This window comes from Macrobrachium rosenbergii, chromosome 14 (genome assembly GCF_040412425.1).
Source record: "Macrobrachium rosenbergii isolate ZJJX-2024 chromosome 14, ASM4041242v1, whole genome shotgun sequence".
NCBI classification, from domain to species: domain Eukaryota; kingdom Metazoa; phylum Arthropoda; class Malacostraca; order Decapoda; family Palaemonidae; genus Macrobrachium; species Macrobrachium rosenbergii.
Genome location: NC_089754.1, coordinates 42439058 through 42459726, shown reverse-complemented (window position 1 = coordinate 42459726; position 20669 = coordinate 42439058). Strand labels below are relative to the sequence as shown.

The window sequence follows — 20669 nt, the reverse complement described above, 5'->3', positions numbered from 1 at the left end:
CGCTGCTATTGCCCAGACCAGATAATATAAGGGGAGACAGGAGTACAGTAACCCCTGAACTTAGCGGACTTCTGTACTTATCAGCTGCTGTACTTTGATTATTTCTTCCTATGCCACCATATTGGATGTGACAAATCTGTCAATATACCTCTTAAAATGATTGTTAAGTGTAACGTATAGCTTAGTTTAGGTTAGGAGCTATGTGGCGTTTCAGTATAAGATGTCTGGAAAATACTCAATTACAGACTATAGCATAGGATCTTTGTTGCTTAACAGAAAGGCCAGACCACCAGTGTCTGTTAAAATGAGGTGTTTGTAATTATTTGTTACTTAAAGGACTTTGCTGCTTAACATCAAGGCCAGACCCCCAAAGTGTCTGTTAAACTGACGTGTCTGTGATTATTTGTTACTCAAAGGACTTTGTTACTTAACAGAAAAGCCAGACCCCCAAAATATCTGTTAAACTGACGTGCTTGTGACTATTTGTTACTTAAAGGACTTTGCTACTTAACAGAAAGGCCAGACCCCCAAAGTGTCTGTTAAGCTGACGTGTTTGTGAATATTTGTTACTTAAAGGACTTTGCTACTTAACAGAAAGGCCAGACCCTCTAAGTGTCTGTAAGTTACTCGGACAACCGAATGAAAAACGTAAACGAAAACCGTTTACAAGAATGACGTTAAATGGCAAGAATAAACGATTTCCAACAACTTTCATCGGCTTCGTTAAAACTGTATCGTTCTACACAGATTTGGAGGAGATTATACCCAGATTATCGAGGAGATAATGAAAAACAAACAACTCGGAGAACCTTCGTTATTTGTGCTATCAGATTGGATCACGTCAAAAAACACTTCCATCGAACAGGAGTCGGGAGAGTTTACAAACAAAACAGCATATTTTATATCGAAATAAATAAAATAAATAAATAATTGGCACGGATGTAGAAGTGGCGATTTTAATCATTCTACGTCCCATTAAGCTCAGTTTGATGAAGAAATATTATAAATGAAAAATCGCAAACGAAAGGAAGACCACAGGATCCAAACGAAGAGGACAGGGGTAAAATATTAAAATAAATAAGACTGAAATAAGAACTGGATGGGGCTAAAATAAAAAAAGACGGAAATAAGAACTAACTATAAAAAAAACTACTTCCTCACACGTTTTTTTTCAAGGTTCCGCAGAAACACACCAGGAGAAAGATTCCATAGGAAATAGGGGAAAAGGTTAATTAATCGAATTGGAAGCGAACCAAAAACAAAATACCCAAGACATACAGAACCTAAAGATAAAATAACGCAATCTTAAATTTCTTGGGATGGAAAGAAAAATCTCAACCACAAGAAAAAGGTACATACCAGAAGAGAGGCAAAAGGAGTACCAGAAAGAAAAGAAAGGAATCTGCTTCTGACACAGAAATAAAATGTCAGAGATAAACGTTTGGAATAGATAAAAACGTAAACAGTCCCAAATATATTATTATATAAAAGCTTGAAGTGTGTAAAAAAACCAATCACACGAAAACGAATGAAGAAAATAATAAAAGGGACACAAAGAGATTTTACAATAAAAAAGGGCATTAATCGTGCCCCTTCCACCCAACGCTAGGATCGATCTCGGGTCCTTCGTAGGTGAGGCGAGGTTGCTTAACCTACGATTAAAGGGCTAGTTATTACTGCTTTTACTACCCTGAAGAGGCTGCCTGCATTCTTTCAGCACAAGCTAAAAGGGCACGAATTGGAAACATAAGAGAATACCCTTATAAAACAGTGCAAAAAAATTTTTAGTTGGCATTGGGAAATCAAAACAGAAAGCAGCTTCAAGTTATCATCAAAAAAAAAAAATCAATTAAATCGATACCCTTATTAACAGTGTCCTTAATGAAAATTTTAGTTGATAGCCCTCAAATAAATTTTTTTTTCCGAGCTGAAATCTAAAACAGAAAGCAATAAAATCCACGGATATACACACTAATATATAAAAAAAATCGTAAAATGAAATTAAAAAAAAAAAAAATGCTCATTCGTAAAATGAAATTTAAAAAAAATGCTCGAAGTGAGAACGCCGAAGTATTACGAAATAAATGACGCGACCGTTCCCCAACTCAAACGGATGTTCCACAAACAAACACCGACCGCTTTTCAGTAACACGCAGCCACACATTTTAATAAATCAAAGAGCGTTCTTGTGGCGGAAATGGCTGCTGTGTGAGCGCAGCCGTTTCCCAACTATTTACACATTTTCACTGAACCTTTTCCCGTGAACGTGATATATAAACTCTCCAGTTTCCTTTGGCTGAAAATTGAGCTGCGACGAATCCTTTTCATGCTGAGAGAGAGAGAGAGAGAGAGAGAGAGAGAGAGAGAGAGAGAGAGAGAGAGAGAGAGAGAGAGAGAGAGAGTCATACGTTTACAGTAATTGAGAGGATTCATACGTTTATAGTAACTGAGAGAAAGATTCATACGTTTATAATAAGTGAGAGACAGATTCATACGTTTATAGTAACTGAGAGTTAGATTCATAGGTTTACAGTAACTGAAAGTTCATACGTTTATAGTAACTGAGAGAAAGATTCATACGTTTATAGTAACTGAGAGAAAAGATTCATACGTAACTGAGAGAAAGAGTCATACATTTATAGTAACTGAGAGATAGATTCATACGTTTATAGTAACTGAGAGATAGGTTCATACGTTTATAGTAACTGAGAGATAAGTTCATACGTTTATAGTAACTGAGAGATAGGTTCATACGTTTATAGTAACTGAGAGAAAGATTCATACGTAACTGAGAGAAAGTCATACATTTATAGTAACTGAGAGATAGATTCATACGTTTATAGTAACCAAGAGAAAGATTCATACGTTTATAGTAACTGAGAGAAAGATTCATACGTAACTGAGAGAAAGAGTCATACGTTTATAGGAACTGAGAGAAAGGCATACATTTATAGTAACTGAGAGATAGATTCATACGTTTATAGTAACTGATTAAAAACTTTACAGTATGAACTTCATACATATCAACTCTTTTTCTATTATCTTAAAACCAATACTCCTAGCATTACAAATTAAATTTACTTGCCTTTTATGATGAAAATTTTCTTTAAAAGAGGGAATTTGTTTTCATTTCAGCCTCGAAAAAACGGCGTAATCAAAGTACCTATATCACCAAGCATTTTTCCATAGGATACCGTACTCTGAATGGAACATTTCATATACACGACTTCGTGGTTTGAAATGCTGAGGTGGCAGTGCACAAATAAATGCAAAAGTTGATGAAATCGCAAAGGTCTGATTCATTTCATACTGAAAAATCTTCTTCATTTAAACTGAAGTGGGAAGTCACTTCACAATGTACGATTTTCTAGAAATAATTCACCATTTACAAAAAAAAAAAAAAATGCTGTGCCCCCATTCAAAAAGTTGCTGCCAAAAAAGTTACGAAAATAAGTACAGTACCACTGCCTACTCACCACTCTACTGTCTCCAAATATATTGAAAATTTACATTCAGATGACTAAGACCACGGCAAACCCACCATTTGCCACCACTCTGTATTAATAAAATGCTTCTGATACCCTCTTACCCTACCGTTTTTCGCCGCTCAATATGACCCGTTCCAGCTTGCTATTAACTTCCAGAATTGCGAGTTTCACTGAGGAATGGTAGATATCTGGACGAAGTGCATTAAACCTTCTCTAAGCCCTCTTCTCTTATACGGGCTCCCGAATACCATGGGAATACAAAATCTAGCAGAGCTGCTTAATCAAATCTATTTCTTGGCACAGAATCTAATTTATCAGTGTACACCTGGTGGAATAACAATTAAAAAACACGCCGTGGCTGCTTTTGTTGTTTGTTTACGCTCAATATCATATAATCGCCCTCAAAAAAACGCTCAGAGGTGTAATTTTTTCAATAACTGACGTTCGAAAATGATACAGGCCGCAGACTCTACATGTGTGTCTGTGAGCCATGCCTATTCGGTCAATAATCAACTGAAAGAAGACAAAACTTTATTCGACCAAAACAAGTTGTGCCCATTAATAAATCTAAAAGAAAAGGGAAATATGTAAGCGCAAAGAGAAACGATTAACAGAAAAGAGAGACGCCAAACCAACAACATCAGAGAGAGAGAGAGAGAGAGAGAGAGAGAGAGAGAGAGAGAGAGAGAGAGAGAGAGAGAGAGAGAGAGAGAGAGAGAGAGAGTGGTAAGGGGGTAAGGGGAGGAGCGAGCTGGGGAGGGATAGAGATTGAGCAATCTTTTGCCAACTGGGAGTTTTTCCTTTCGAGTGGTTCGGAAAAAGAAGTCGTGGCAGATCCAATAGAGGAGAGGACCAGAAAATCGCTAGTTTTGACAACAGTCGCCGTCATTTAGGCACAGGTGGTTGGTTCCGCAAAAGGTGGAAGGGAATGGTCAGAGAGAGAGAGAGAGAGAGAGAGAGAGAGAGAGAGAGAGAGAGAGAGAGAGAGAGAGAGAGAGAGAGAGAGAGTCTTATCTCTTTGTACCTATGCTACCCTAACATGATCAATCCTTCCCATGTGCACAGGTTCCTAAAACATAACTTATATTGGATAAGCCCAGTTTATCGCCTTTATAAAAAAAAAATGAACATCGCAGCTAAATCTTACAGCTAAAAGTATAGGGTTAAGATATTAAAAAGTTCTGTAAATGTGATAAACAATATATGCAAATTCTTCAAATGGAATCGGTGTCAATGTTTTTAACATTGAAAATTACAACTGATTTATTTGTGTGTGTGTGTGTGTGTGTGTGTGTGTGTGTGTGTGTGTGAGAGAGAGAGAGAGAGAGAGAGAGAGAGAGAGAGAGAGAGAGAGAGAGAGAGAGAGAGAGAACGATTTACATCACGTCAGCAATTTGCCACAACTTAAATCTGTAGCCTTAATATCAAACCAATTGTTTGTTACGCTTGAAAATTTTAATATTAAATCTAATGTTTCTAAATACGCTATTGTCATATTTTGTTAGGAAAAAGCATGAATTACAAACCAAAAATAACAATGAAACATAGAAAATGGATAAAAAAAAAATTGAACACACCTCGAAACGCAAGCCTATATCGACAAGTACATGTGTACATTCTTGGTCCAACTGACATTCGTTCGCTAGTCAGCCATTTCCAATACTAATTTCGGACTATTCCAACCCGAATAACTTCCTCCCGCTGGCACCAGGGTCCCCGCGAAAACCCAGCCACGACACCCAATTTTTTTTTTTTTTCGGAAGAACAGCCATTACAATGGAAGCAGTTCAGTCCTCGTTTGGTCAATTAAACGCGACAATAATCATGATGATAGGCAGCCGTGTTTTGGAAAAAGATTACATGAGTTTCAAAATCACATTCGCGGAGAGGTCGGTTGTTCCAATCAGGGGCCAATACTTTGAACACCGTGACTCCATGTGTATTATTTATGAGGGGAGAAATCGTCGCTTTAATCTGTTGCTGCTGCGTGCGGGTTCGCGCTGCTGACAGAGAGAGAGAGAGAGAGAGAGAGAGAGAGAGAGAGAGAGAGAGAGAGAGAGAGAGAGTTTTAATATTTCAAAACTGGTGTTCCAATTCCAAGGGTCATCGACGCTATGCGTGCGGTTCGCGCTGCTGAGAGAGAGAGAGAGAGAGAGAGAGAGAGAGAGAGAGAGAGAGAGAGAGTGTTTTAATATTGCAAAACTGGTGTTCCAATTCCAAGGGTCGTCGACGCTGCGTGCGGGTTCGCGCTGCTGACAGCGAGAGAGAGAGAGAGAGTTTTAATATTGCAAAACTGGTGTTCCAATTCCAAGGGTCATCGACGCTGCGTATGGTTCACGCTGCTGACAGAGAGAGAGAGAGAGAGAGAGAGAGAGAGAGAGAGAGAGAGAGAGAGAGAGAGAGAGAGAGAGAGAGAGAGAGAGTGTTTTAATATTTCAAAACTGGTGTTCCAATTCCAAGGGTCATTGACGCTGCATGCGGGTTCGCGCTGCTGAGAGAGAGAGAGAGAGAGAGAGAGAGAGAGAGAGAGAGAGAGAGAGAGAGTTTTAATATTGCAAAACTGGTGTTCCAATTCCAAGGGTCATCGACGCTGTGTGCGGGTTCGCGCTGCTGACAGCGAGAGAGAGATAGAGAGAGAGAGAGAGAGAGAGTTTTAATATTGCAAAACTGGTGTTCCAATTCCAAGGGTCGTCGAAGCTGCTTAAAAAAATCTATTTCCAATATTTTCAATGTGAAAAAGAATTTACATATGGTGTCGCAACTACCTTGGTCATTAATGGAAAATATAACTGACTTGCCAAAATCTTTAGATAGAAAATAATGCATCCACACTAATATCCAAAGACTTCTCATACGCCGGCAGGTATTTCCATACGGTTATACATAAATAAGAATGAAACTAGGACAGAAAAATAGATAATTTTCTATACGAAATCATACAAACACAGAATACGCCTGGCTTCCCTAGAAGTCTGTAAATGAGGCAACCACAGAGCAAAAGTTATCCTCCAACATTCATAAATCTTACGCCTAGTCAGAACGAGCTTCAAACGATACAAAAATAAATTCAACTGTTACTTACAAAATATTGAGCTGCATCTGCCGTCTGATGAGGGCATTCTTTTTGTTGACAAGAGTAAACCACTGCTGCATAAGTCTCTCTTCGTCTTCCGTTCTCGTGCCTGGAAAAAATAAAAGAGAATTTGCTCAAAAAATAAAGAACAACAATCATTCAAACCCCAAACGTTTTAAAATGGACAACTGACCACAGTGAAACAAACTGGTTCAACGTTTAATAACAAATCATTTCGTCAGCAGTAGAAAATTAAATATGCTTTGCACAATATGCATTAACTATTACATGGAAGTCATATACAACTTGCATACAATTATACAATTATGCAAGAAATTTTACAATGTACTGACATTGTTGTCAGTGATACTAAAGTTTTGCAATGACTATTCAAACGCGTAGTGGAAGAGAGGAAGCAGCTTACTTTAAAGAGAATTTGGGGTTATAAATGTAACAGATGAGGGTAGCAAGAGAAAAGGCATGGGTCACAGAATAGACACAGTACCACAAAAAAAGGTAGTAAATGTATGAAGGGATGGTTTAACCAACTCTCCTTTATGGAAGGAAGTGTGGAAGCTTCATGTGAATGAAGGAAACATTACTGATGACTCTGAGATGAGCTGTTTGTGTGGTATATGCTGAGTAAGAAGGACTGAAAGGATGAGACACTTATTTACACGTGAAAAAGGGGATGTAAAGAATAAAGCAGATGAAAACATTGATCACAGTGTCTTGAGGTAGTTTGGTCATGTGATGACTATGAAAGATGATGAGTTGGTGATAAGAGTATCTAACTTGGAAGTGTTAAGAGGAAGGAGGAAGGTAAGACCTTCAAAGTGCTGTATGGATACCATAACATCACACAGTGAGAGTGCCCTTGCAATAGAGGTGAATGGCACAGTATGAGTAGGAGTTCAATGCACTGAAAACAAGCCCTCTGTGTAGTTGTATAATCTTGTTTCATTAACAATTCAGCTATTAGAAGTTTGAAGGTGACTGTGACCACGATTCTGTCTATTCTCTGGAACCAAACCCTTTACAGATATTTTGTATTACAGGTACTGTACATTCATTCATTTAATATACATTTCACTTCACAATAATCCTCACATAAGAAAACTATTATTATCAATGATACTAATATTGTGCATATTTACATAATTTCAAGTTAAGTTTTGTGTTGAACTATTTACAACAATAAGAAATTCTCAAACAAAGATTTTAAAGAATTTATACCTAACCTCCAAGCAGTTGGCATATGAATGTGTCCTGTTTGCAAAACTATCAATAAAAAATGTCACTGATAAAAAATTAACCATTTAAACTTTTTATTTTTTTTTGCTTCTTGAATCTATTCAACTTTCTGGAATTTTCATGGCTTAACTTACGTACGATTTGGGAAGAACCCTAAAAGAGTTCAGAGGTCTGGTTAAACAAATCATTTATAACTAACTAACTGCAAGGACTACTTGCATTTACATATAAAAAAATGTACTTACTGAGTTCCATAACTTTTCTTAATCTCTTTTCGAGTTTGGCTGCTTGCTCATCAATTTGCTGCTGTTCTCTCTCCAATGACTCTAACTCATTCTGAAGATATCGACTGGACTCACAGGTTTGCTGCAGATGACAAAGCAATTTTCTTTAAAGAACAACTCTGACCATTGCAACTTCACTAATGGCATTATGCCTAGTAAATGGTGAGCTTATTGTCAAAATCCTAGATAAAACAAACATATCAACAGTTTAAAGGTGGGTGGGATGTTGTTCTGTAGAAGCCTTTATCTTACTTCCTGTGGAGATTTGATGTAAAGGTATTAATAAAAGAATAAGATTGCCATTTATGTGAATACTTGTGTATCTAGATAAGACAGTGTTATGCTACCTAAGTTATTTCATGATACTGAAAGAAAACATACAGAAAATGAACTATTTAGTAAATTATGCTATTCCCAGTTCTGCTTAAAATGTTTATGCCACACATAACTTGACTCCCCTAGGTCATAAGGTCATTTTACATCATAAAATGAGATTGCTTTTTAGATTTTGACCTCTTTCTTTGATATGACACTGCAGCAGTATCATTCTACTAGTGATTTTTTTATGGCATTTTCGAATATTAAATATAAAGAATACATGTATGAAACAATGCTATATCTTTACCTTGTCCGGAGAAGCTCTGGGAGAATTTGATGAATTTTCTTTTTCTGGAGACATTCTATCCATGATGTTTTTAAATGATTGTAATCTAGGTGCTCTAACTTCTCTAACTCCATCACTAGAACTTACTGGAGTCCCTCCTACATTTCGACTTGAAGCTAACGATACTGCTGATTGTACTTCTGAAGGTGATGTTGTGGTAAAGGCAGATGGTGCTAATGAGGTGTTAACTACTCCTATGGAACTACTACTGCTATTAGGTACTTTGGAGTCATCACTAACAGCTGAAGAGACAATGTTTCCATTTTCCTGTAAGAAAGGAAAACATTACATAAAATCTGCCCTTCAACACATGCACTCACAAATGAATGATTCTCAGTAGTCAACCCAAATATTTCAGCAGCCACTGCCTTTATACTACTCCTTCAGTCAGATAAAACAAAAATATTTACTAAAGTTAAAAAAAGCCCATGTCCTAGAAGTTTCTGACTTCTATTTATAATTATCTTGCTTGTTTTTACTGTATTTTCACCATCAACACAGCACAGGAAAACACCTAAACTTGTAAACACTTAACTGGAATACAATCCACAAGCTCCTAGCCCCTGCACTGATGAAAAATCAAATTTATTTAAACTGACTCTTAAAAATTAAATTATGAAAAAAAAAGGAAAAAATAATGCACTGAAAGTCTCGGGCTTGAGTGGGATACATTATAATAGAACATTTAAAAGTAACTCCCACAAGAATTCTGAACACCATGGTTACCACATGTTAATTAATATGAAGCAGGTTAACATGACCAAAGAGACACATTTCTAAGATCTCATACAGTTTGGTTAAAGGTTTTTTTCTTGAGAGATGTAACTGAGTTGAAAAAGTTAAACAACCATGGGGGAAGAGACCAATGAAAATGAATGGGAGTTGTTCAACGAGAAACCTAGTTTACACAAAGTTTATCATCAACTGAAGGTAGGCGATTGTCAGCTGCTCCATATACTGTATAAAATCTAGGCATGAGCTTAGTACCACCTATAGGTATGTACTTGTCAGCTGTTCCTTGTATAAACTAAGCATATGCTTATTAGCCACTGAAAGTTTTTACTTGTCAGCTTTTCTTCCTATAAATTTCATGCATTAATCTTGCAGAATATGAAAAAGTTTGGTGTTTTATTCCAAGAAATACATAAATTTCTGTATTTTCCTTACAGAAATCTAAAAACACCCATCTCAGAATCAAGTTTTATAATCACCTTGGTGAAAATCACAGTGTGGTTAATCAACTCATGTTTTAAACAGATGGGACTGATGAATATTAAGAGAACAATAAACTTTACAAAAGGTCCGTTTACTGAGTATGAAAGGGAATGTTTCAGGACCAGTTTCTTAAAACCTCAATATCCACATGATCTCAAATATAATCATGAAGGTAACAAATCAAATTTCATCTGTGCCCTAAGAAGTTCAATATGTAAAAGAAGAAATGATTCAGTTTCTCTCTTGAACACCTATCATGTAATGAGATTTGTAATTGCATATTACCTCACTGCAAGATACTGAGAAATGCTCCATTCATACATGAAAAAGTAAATTTCATGTAGTAATTATTTAGCAATAACAATTTGGCAGTCAATCAAGAGAAATAACAGCTCTATTTAATCTAAAAATACTGAGACCAGATCCAAATTTGCATCTTCAGATCCAGTAGAGCAACACTAAGTAACCTTGACTTAAATTAAAATATCCCTACAGTACTACACTTTTATTGCATTATGTATTTACTATTCTTTATAATAAAAACTTACCTCTGTGATGTGTACAGGATGCTCTTCTTTTCTTTCATCACTATCATCTGCAAGTAAAAGAAATATGAAATATGAGTTATACTAAAAAAATATATTATATAGAAGAATGAAAATCAATAAAAGAATGGCAGACATTAAAAATTTGCTTTACGTATCTGAACACACACACACATGAAACAATGAACAAGAGACCTGATAACCATTTTCTGAAGAGAATATGACAGTACAGTACTAAAAGGTAAATCCAGCTACAGTTGGGACTCAGCTTATGTGAGGATTGGTTCCAACACCTCTGCATAATTCAAAAGGCTTCTACATTAAAATCTTTCTAAAATGGCATAATACATTGCCTAGCTTATTTACACACGTATGCAATACCTATTCTCATCCCTTGCATACAGTAGGCACTATAAATCCTTTTTGTTACTTAAAATATCTAAAACAATGTAAAAATTATGCAAATTCAAATTGTTTAACTTTTATCTAAGGAATGTGGAATAACATAAGTGTTTGCACATTTATTGATTCAGCTATCATAACCTAACTAATTTTGTACATAGTGCATGTCAGCAAACACAGCATAATAATTTTATTTCATTCAAAAATGACAAATTGCTTGTGTTTAATGACAAGAAAGAAAGTCTTTAAACATAAAAAATTGCTGTAAATACAGTATGGAATATAAAATAATAGTCTCTCTCTCTCTCTCTCTCTCTCTCTCTCTCTCTCTCTCTCTCTCTCTCTCTCTCTCTCTCTCTCTCTCTCTCTCTCTCTCTCTCTCTTCTGTGCAAATGTGAATTGTAGAGGATTTTTTTAGAGATGTAACAAGCCTAAAATTCTATATTGTTGATATAATGATATCAACAATATCTTTATGATATCTTGTTAAATCAAGATATCATAAAGGTATGTCTTGTTATTTCAGTGCCTGCACAAATATTTGCTCTATGTAGGAAAAATTAGATGATGTGATTCTGTTATATTTAAATCTATACATACAGTAATTAAATTACTGGATAAAGAAATATTATATAAGTCTGCGACTCCTTGGCACTCATTACATTACAATGAAGTAGTGCTTCAACTGAGAGATATAGCAAACTGATGATTATTACACTGCTACTTTACTCTCACACTTGGTCAGGATTACAAACACTCGTTCTCACTTCCATTACAGTGTTACGTTCGCTAATAAAGGAAGGAATTTTGTGCTTCCATGTGAACTAAACCCAAAAAACACAAACTTTCACTAAAACTAAAATTATATTGTACTGTAGAATCATGAAAACACAGAATTCAGAAACATACAATCCATCTACAACAGGGATTTCTCAATCTAATTTAGGTCCCTTTATTACTATATAACCAACTAGATCAACAATAAGAATAAACAAACATACCATGTGAGTGGTCCCGTACATGAGGATGGGCAGTGGTTTGTAGCGTGGAAGGCGAAACTACCCCTTGTTTTGCTTCCGCAATCAATCTTCTTGCTCTTTCTCTTAATTGAGCCTGTCTTTCTTCCTCTTCCTGAAAGTTATAAGATTTCACTTTATACCATTTACTGTACTCAAATCAGACAACACAAAAAGAATAACATTATATCTAGAAATACCTATACATCATTTTACTTCCGTCAAAAGAATATGTTTACTTTTTATGTAGGAAAATACAAAATACTTTTTAATTTACAAGAATACCATAATAATAAACAATACAGCATACAGTAAAGATCATCATCTAAAAGTAATTACAGCTTACAATGGAATTTGTATATCCATGTCCTATGTAAAGGAAAGATACCATGTGCATGGCATAACTGTTACTGTACCTTAGATAAAGATCTCTGTGGGGCAGGATGGTTCTGAATTGCTTCTCTTCTCGCTTGTTCCAAAAGGTGCCTTGCTCGTTCCTTCAGTTCTTCATGTCTGGATGAGGGGCGCTGCAGTAAAATGTAAAAATTAATACCATAAGTCAAAATAGTGGAACTACATACATCAAAATCTAAGCTATATTATTACCAAAAACTTCCTTTTGACCTTAAGTATTTATGCCTGATAACAGAGCTCTACGCAGTACTTTATACCAGTAACTGTACAGTGCATGAATATCAGCACATTTATTCTATACAAAACAAGTCTATCATGGGTAGTATACTGCAGGCAGTTGACTGTGTAATAAAAATTTTTACCAGAATTACTACATAGCAAGAAAACAGTATGTATTTCCCATGAAGATGGAGACATAAGATAAATCAAAATTCAGCTTAATAAGACATCTTGAAACATGTTCTGGGTAACCAAGAAAACTGAATGAATTATATGCTGAAAGGTTCTATATTATTTAAAGGCCTTAACCTACGAAATATAAAAAGTATTCACTGTTAAATCATAATAACTGCTGCCAAAAATCAATACATCATAATTTATAATTGTGACAATTAAAAAGCAACATGCTGCTCATGATTGATTCATCAGCCAGAAAATAATGACACAGCAAGGAGTTATGTAGTGAAAGTTCATAACAAAGATGAAAATATACTGTGCGTTTAATAATATCTACTTATCAGAAAAATATTCCAAATTCATTAAGTATGATAAAGCTTACACTACATGACCCATGACCAAGTCTCTCTGAAATCGAAGACATTCAAAAAGTCTGGTGCATTAGTGTATTAGTTAATAAATAGCAACAACAAAAATGAGGTTAGTACAGTAATGTAAAATAGCAAGAGCAACAGCTGATCTGCAATAAAAATTCATATCCTGTACATCAAAACTATTTGAGCAAAAGGTTTATATGAAACCTTTCTCAGCAAAACTCCAGTTGTTTCCATTCATATTCCATGACCCATAAAGGAGTGGCAATGAATGTCGTACTGCATTTATGGACAAACCATTCATATTTGGAAACCATGGATGAGAACAAACAAGAGAAGCTGCCTGAAAAACTTACCGACTGCCTGAGTAATTTTCTTTTGATAAAAAAGGCATTCAAATCAGGTAAATCAATACTTGACAGAAGTGTTATAGAGCCTAAACACTCTTCCTCATATTTAACATGATAATAAATTTAATGTGAAAAGTTTTGGTAAAACACTTGAAAATGAGGGTGGTGTATACAAGTCCTCATTTTAACATCTTTGTTTGAGAAAGAAAAGAAGCTCCTTAAATCATGACTTTCCTCAAAATCTATCGAAAAGCTCTTGTTCCCAAGCAACTCTATCCTAACTCTCAAAAAAGTCGAGTGGGGTAGCTATGAACTTATAAATTCTTTAGTAGATACTGTCCTATATTATGAATACATTTTTTTTTTTTGACAGAATAACTCTTCTTTCTACATTATGATCCCTGATATGATGGCCTCATAAAACAACTTGACCTATTTGCTTAACCTGAAACACTAAACCTACCAAACTAAATGATACCTGAACTAGTCAATTTCTAATATTGTATCAAAAACAGCTGGATGGAGTTTAAAACACTGGACTCTTTTTTTTAATGACAAACATATGATTTAAACTTCCTTGAGCAAAATTATAACAATATCAATAATGAGTCTCTCCATAATATCATAACAAGATCACTCAATAATGCTCTTTCAATAATACATTTACCAAAAAACTGACTTAAATCATGGCATTTGAACTAATTGACATCAACTGTTCAGAATCTAGTAACACACTCAATATATTACCTAGCAATTGAGAAAAACAGATTTTTAATTCATCATCAAGCATATGTACCTACAAAACTCTCAAACTACCAAGATTGCCTCTTTTTAAAGTACTGTACTTGGAATAAAAATAAATAAAGAAAAGCAAAGTAATTTCTAATATTATGAAGACAATTATACAAAATATGAAAGAACTAAATTCAAGCAACACAGGAATAATAAATACTTTTACTACATCCACCATCATATCTCTGTACGAAGGTAACTGTACAAAACCTGGGCTGACGAACAGAGGAAGGATAAAATATCACTTTATTGCACCATCTAATCCTTTAGTCCTCTTTTGGCCTTCTACCCCTGACAGGTTCCAACCAAGCCCTCTTCACTCCCTCCCTTCCTTCCCATCACTCACCATTAGCTCATACCCACGCCAACTCAATCTCAACTCCCTTATCATACAGACAATCTTTACCATCTGGCTTTCTCCTAATTTCTTCATTTTCCAACCTCTCATGCAACGGGAACCACAAAATTCACATTAGCATTCATATATGTGTTCATTCCACCTTCTATTCCTTCTTCCAATTTATTGCCCATGTTTCTAAAACATACAGCATGACTGGTCTGATTACAGTGCCATAAATCTTTATTTTCAATTTGCTTGGCATTCTACCCCTGCCACCTGCCTGCATTTCCCCCCCAAGTTGCTACTACCCCACATTCAACCTCAGCTTCACACCCTCCTTCCTGGCTTAAAGAAAATCATAAATACCTGAATTCTCTACCTGTTTCAAATCAAGTCCTCTTCTATCATGTATACACCAGCTGTTGCCTCCCTGCAACATTTGCCTTCTAACCTTCTTTGTAATTCTTCTTCAGTCTCTTCTGTAATCACCTTATCAACTGCACATAACAATTCCCAGAGATTTTCATTCCTAATCAATTCACTCCATGATTCATAACCAGTACAACCAGAAATGGGTAAAGTTCCGATCCCTGATGTAAACCAACTCTAACTTCAAACATTTCTCTTGACCAAAGGCTGTTATTACAAACTGTCCTTATTCTTTTGTATATAATTTCAACCAGCCTACCTAACTTTGCTGGCACTTTCCTCTTTCTTAAGCAAACAACCACAGTCTCCCTTGTCATTCTAACAAATAACTTCTCTTGGTCTATATATGTACAGCAGAGCTTGTAATTACCTTCCAGCCTTTTTCCCTATTACTGTCGTATTATAAAGACATCAACTGTAGCTCTCCCTCTAAGGAAACCAAATTTCTCATTCTTTACAACTGAACCATGGGAGGGTCATTCTGCTACTTTTACATCTACTGTATTCAATCAATAACTACATAAACTTAAATCTTCTACTTTGATATAGAGACTGCTCATCCAGTTTAAAACACCATCCATGAATATGTGATTCGGTAATTTAGTTTTGGAAAGGGACTGTCAAAATGTTCAATTATATGTAAGAGTCCTTATAATTTTAGTATTATCAATAAGAACCTCCATGAAAGGGGGACACTGCAATACACAAGCATTATTAGTATTTCGTTTTGCTAAAACAAACACTTGCCCAATACTAGCACCTGTGATCATAATACAAATATATAACCCACATAAAATGCACAAGATGCAACAGACCACAAAGACTGACAGCTACTCTCACAATACCTTAAAATTATGTATCTGTGCTGATAAGCTTTATACTGTATATCTGTCCCACTTACATAGAAGTGGCAGCAAGAAGGTTAAATAGCAAAATTGAATACTGTAGCATTACAGTATACTGTATCATTAGAGTTTCATAATACAGACAGCAACTAAATTAAAATTAAACTCAACATACTCTATGTAATACAGTACAGTTGATGGATTTCTGATTCAGCAAAAAGCATACTGTACTCCTATAAGAGGTTCCAATGCATCAAGGTTTACAGACACAAGCAAACTTACCATTGCGATTCTCTAGTTCTTATGACTGATTACCTTTTCCCTCTCATAAATATCCTAATACAGTAGAGCGAAAATAAATAGGCTCAAAACTACAGTATACCAATAAACATACTTGATCTAATTGTGGTACATAATTACCCATCGGGAAAGCTCTGCACACCTCGTTACTCAATGTCAATACTGTACAAAAATTTAGACATATTAAGCTGAACTGTTTAAGAAAAAAATTAGTCACTAGGTCTATAAGTTGGTATAGAAAGACAAATCTGGTGAAATTACCAAAAAATACATTTAGTAACTGTAACAATGATCACAAAAAGCATGCAATGGCAGGCATTAGTAATCTGTAAAAAACAATTTTAAAGGAACAATTAAGCAAAAGAAAAAGCAACTATAATTTTTTGCCAAAACTCTCCAGTAAGACTGGCAGAAATGGGCGCAGCATACAGCACTCTGGAGTACACACAACAACAAGCTAACTTGCAGAACCTTGGTCAGCAGAAGACGGAGTGCTTCTCTATTATGCTCTTCAAGAACTGAAATCTCTGCAACTTGTGCAAACATTCTGATATCCTCTCTTTCCTGAAGATCCATATCCCCCCAGAGAAGGTTCTCATAATCTTGCTCAGCTGACTCATCTTTCCCAGTATCTGTATTTCTAGTATTTACTTCAGGAACCCTTAAAGGCTCCATAAAATGAGATTGATAATTTGACATATTTTCTGGTGAGGTAGCAGGCATGCACACCGACTCTGATGGCGGTTGAGTTTTTGGTCTAGCACCTTTTTCTAGGTGAGAAAAGGAAGCTGTACTGAAATCTGAATCAGTCATACTATTAAGTTCACTATTTGTCATCAAATTTGGAACATCTCTTTCCTTACTTCCATCACTGTCTTTTAGTGTTTTGATAGTTGCCTGATGACTGCTTTCTGAGGTTACATCTTTAGATTCAGCAACATCTATACCTTCAGTCACTGCACTAGCCTCAGCTCTCTTATCCCCTGGAGTCTGTCCATAAAAGAAAAGATTATAAAGTCCTTTAGTTGTATGCCTTATTCCATCCATCAACCATCCCCTTTCTACGGACATGTCCTGTTTCAGTTGCTGTTCTTCTTTTCCAGTTGACTGTTTCAAAGAACATGCATCCTGCATCATACTCACATCCCCCTCTAACCTTCTTTTGTGTTCTATTCTCTTGCTATGAAATTTTGGTGACAACTTCCCCATCACTGAACTATCTGTCTCAAGCTCCAGTTCCATCTCACCAAACTCAAACTCACTATCAAAAGCCTCGCCTTCTTCATCAATATCTTCAAGGTCTTTCAGCCAGTCTTCCTCTTCCTCTTCCATTGGAAGCAGAAAATCTGTTCCATCAAATGCAGAATCTGGTGAACAACTCAGGAAGTAGATCTTGTCATCTATGTCATTTTCCTTTCTGAACATATTGCAAATTTCCTTCTCTTCCTTAGAATAATTCAATTTTGGTATTGGCACTGACCCCGGTTCTGCAACAGCTTTCTCTTCAGTATAAAGTGAGAAATTAGCAATGGCACCAATGTTACCATAATTCCTCTTACCTTTCATAATACTTGCCCAATACTGAAGAACTGCAGAATTATCAATTGATTCAACATCTCTGGCATCTTTAAAACTGCCACAATCTGCTGACTGACCCTGAGATAACAACGATGCACTTAATGGTGGTGCTGACTTCAGGAATGCTGAATAAGAGGGAATGCCAGATTCCATGACTATGTGTTTTGATGGACAAGAGGATTCACCTGCCACATCAAATTCATGTACATGAGTGCTACCTGTACCATAATCCATATGTAAAGTCTTACCCTGGTCAACCAACATATCATCAGCAGTTAACAATTCTTCAGAAGATATGTCTGACAGGTTTCCTCTCTCTGTATCCGATGTAGTATCAGGGCAACAAGTATCACTAAAATTAACCACAGCATTATCAGAGGATCCACTGGCAGAATATGTTTTACTGACAGCAAACTGGTCTGTGATATCTTGGTTATTTTTATCATCTATACTCTCAGAAATATTCTCTTCAATATTTGAGTCAGATGTAGCAAGGTCTGGAATAGAGTCAAATGAATCAAGGTTTGGAATGTCTTCAAGGTCTGGATTACTTTCCAAAATATCAAGTTTACTGAGATCTACTACAGTAAGCTGTGATGGTTCAACACTTTGCACAGCAAGCACCACATCAGGGAGAGTGCATTCTTGCCGGCTATCATATTCTGGAGCTAGTAAACATGTCTCCTCTTCAGCTGCTGTAAAAACAAGAGGAATGCTTTCTGAAACCTGTGTGCTAGCTTCACTACCAATCACATGGGTATTCTCATTAGCAGTACATACGGTGGCTTGTTTATCCTTCTCATTACTTTCCTTAACATGATTCAAGTACATATCTTCATACATGTAAAAATCAGGCATAGTATAAACCATTTCCTCCTCAACAAAAGCATGAATAAAGGGTTCTTTTTCTACTCTTTTAACTTTAGCCTGTACTCGTTCTGGCAGCTGGGACTGTTTATTACTCATTACAAATACATCAATGAATTCCTGTGTTGCTTCTTCTGCAGATGCATACATTAGTGCCCTGAGCATTTCCTCTTCTGCCAAAGAACAAACAGGAATACCTTCCATATCACTAGTGTAATCAGATTCATCTTCATCCCTTTCAGCAGTGTTTAAGTAGTTTCCACGTTCACAAATCTTTTCACATTCATGAACAGCTCTATCAGTCTCTGTCTGTAGTGGCTTATCAATGTTCGCTACAAATTCATCACTAGGCGCATGAATCAGAATCTGTGGAATATCTAATGAACAAGGATCATTTAAACCTGTCTCATCTTCAATCAAAATGGTATTCTTGTCATCATAAGTCTGCAAAATCCCACATTCTAGCTCAACAGCTGGTTTTTCACTAGCAATTTCTGGTGGTTCTATAAATGTTACACCATTATCTAGTTCTGGCAGGGATGTCATGTCCTGGGCTACAGATTCCAGCTCAAATCTTTCTACACTTTCTAAAGCATGCAACACATTTAGGCCATTCTCAGATGACACAACATCTTTTACCATTTTGTTCTTAGTACTGTTGTTATTTGCAGAAAGATCTTCAATATTATCCACTGAAAGACTTTCATCACTCACCATTCTTTCTTCTTTTTCACATAAAGCTACAAGGCTTTCACAACTTTTATATGTATTATCTGCATTGCGGCAGTAATCTAAATCAATCTCCTTTTTCACAGGACCTTCCATATTACTCAATAAATTGGATGAAAGGGTTAAACTTTTGGGGAGAGAATTATTCACAACATCTGAAGGTGGTAGAGGAATTGATATCATAATTTCTGTTGTACATATACTGATATCTGTTTCAGTTAACACACATCTGTGGAAATCAGCAGATCTTTCAGATTCAGAAATATCGTATAAACCATAAACAGGAGTGAGCTTGGAAATACTGAAGTCTCGTAAAAATGTAAGTTCCAGACTTTCTGCTTCTAAATGTTCATTTATGGCACCAAAAATATATTGAGGATAAATTGCCTTAAACTCTACTTGAGGTAATTCACTAGCATATTCTTGCAAGAATTCTTCGTATAAATCTTGCATGGGAGGACTGTACGTATATACTTTAATATCTTTATTCAAGGAAGCAATCCCTTTGTAGTCGATCTCAAATCGACATAAAGTGTATTCAAAGTTATGCTTCAAGACTGGAATCACTGAATAAGCATCCAACAAGAATGGTTCTGTTATGATATTAGTCAGAAAAGCATTGGGTGTGACATCTGTATACCTTGTGTCAAAAAGTTCTTGAGTACTAATGTCGAGCTTAAATATTCTATCAAACCTCATGGGTTTCTGCATGACTTCTTCAGCAGGACCTAAAATTACAGGTTCATATTTCTCAACTAAAGAAGGTATAGAATCTTGGGAGGGTTTATCATTGTCAGCATTACTCTCATGGCCAAGAAACTCTTCAACAATCTTCACAAAAGAGTCTTCATCCGAACCAACAGATGATTTATCTCCATCATCTCCAAATGGCCTTACACTAGCATAAACTTTAAATTCTTCATCACATTCTTCATCATCAAATGGCATGTTTTCATTATTTTTTTCAAACTTAACTGGTCCAAACCAAACATTCTCATAATCTTTGCTACTTGCTTGCTTTTCTCTCTTCTCAGGTTGAACAGTGTTTTCAGTAACTCTCTCGTGAGATTCACCACTAAAATTCCGTAAACCCTGATCATCAAATGACACCCAAGACTTCATGGCCTCTCTTAGTTTTTCTGAAGGGATGCTTACAGCAGGGTCTCCAACTCCACTTTCTATCTTGGAATTTTCCACCTGTCTCAAGGAGGCAGGGGAAGGAGTTGTAGGTTTCATGTCACCACTTTTAGGTTTTTCTCCACTCAAAATCTGGAATTCTTTGGGGTTATTTATTCCATTAGGACAACTGTCAAT

The 20669-nt window shown here is 36.0% G+C and overlaps 1 protein-coding gene across 22 annotated transcripts in view; it reads right to left on the bottom strand.

Moving 5' to 3' along the window:
* Ehbp1 (Eps15 homology domain containing protein-binding protein 1) overlaps positions 1-20669 on the bottom strand; it is a 745592-nt gene that overhangs the window by 186574 nt on the left and 538349 nt on the right. For 17 of the 22 annotated variants that reach the window (XM_067116677.1, XM_067116685.1, XM_067116673.1 and 14 more), the window contains 6 exons: positions 12358-12468; positions 11927-12056; positions 10527-10573; positions 8725-9030; positions 8061-8181; positions 6571-6670 (listed from right to left, as the gene is read on the bottom strand). In XM_067116677.1, the coding sequence (XP_066972778.1) occupies positions 6571-6670; positions 8061-8181; positions 8725-9030; positions 10527-10573; positions 11927-12056; positions 12358-12468 (815 nt within the window). Of the gene's footprint in view, positions 1-6570; positions 6671-8060; positions 8182-8724; positions 9031-10526; positions 10574-11926; positions 12057-12357; positions 12469-16652; positions 17172-20669 lie in introns of all 22 variants that reach the window. The other 5 variants (XM_067116668.1, XM_067116664.1, XM_067116667.1 and 2 more) reach the window with 1 other exon arrangement.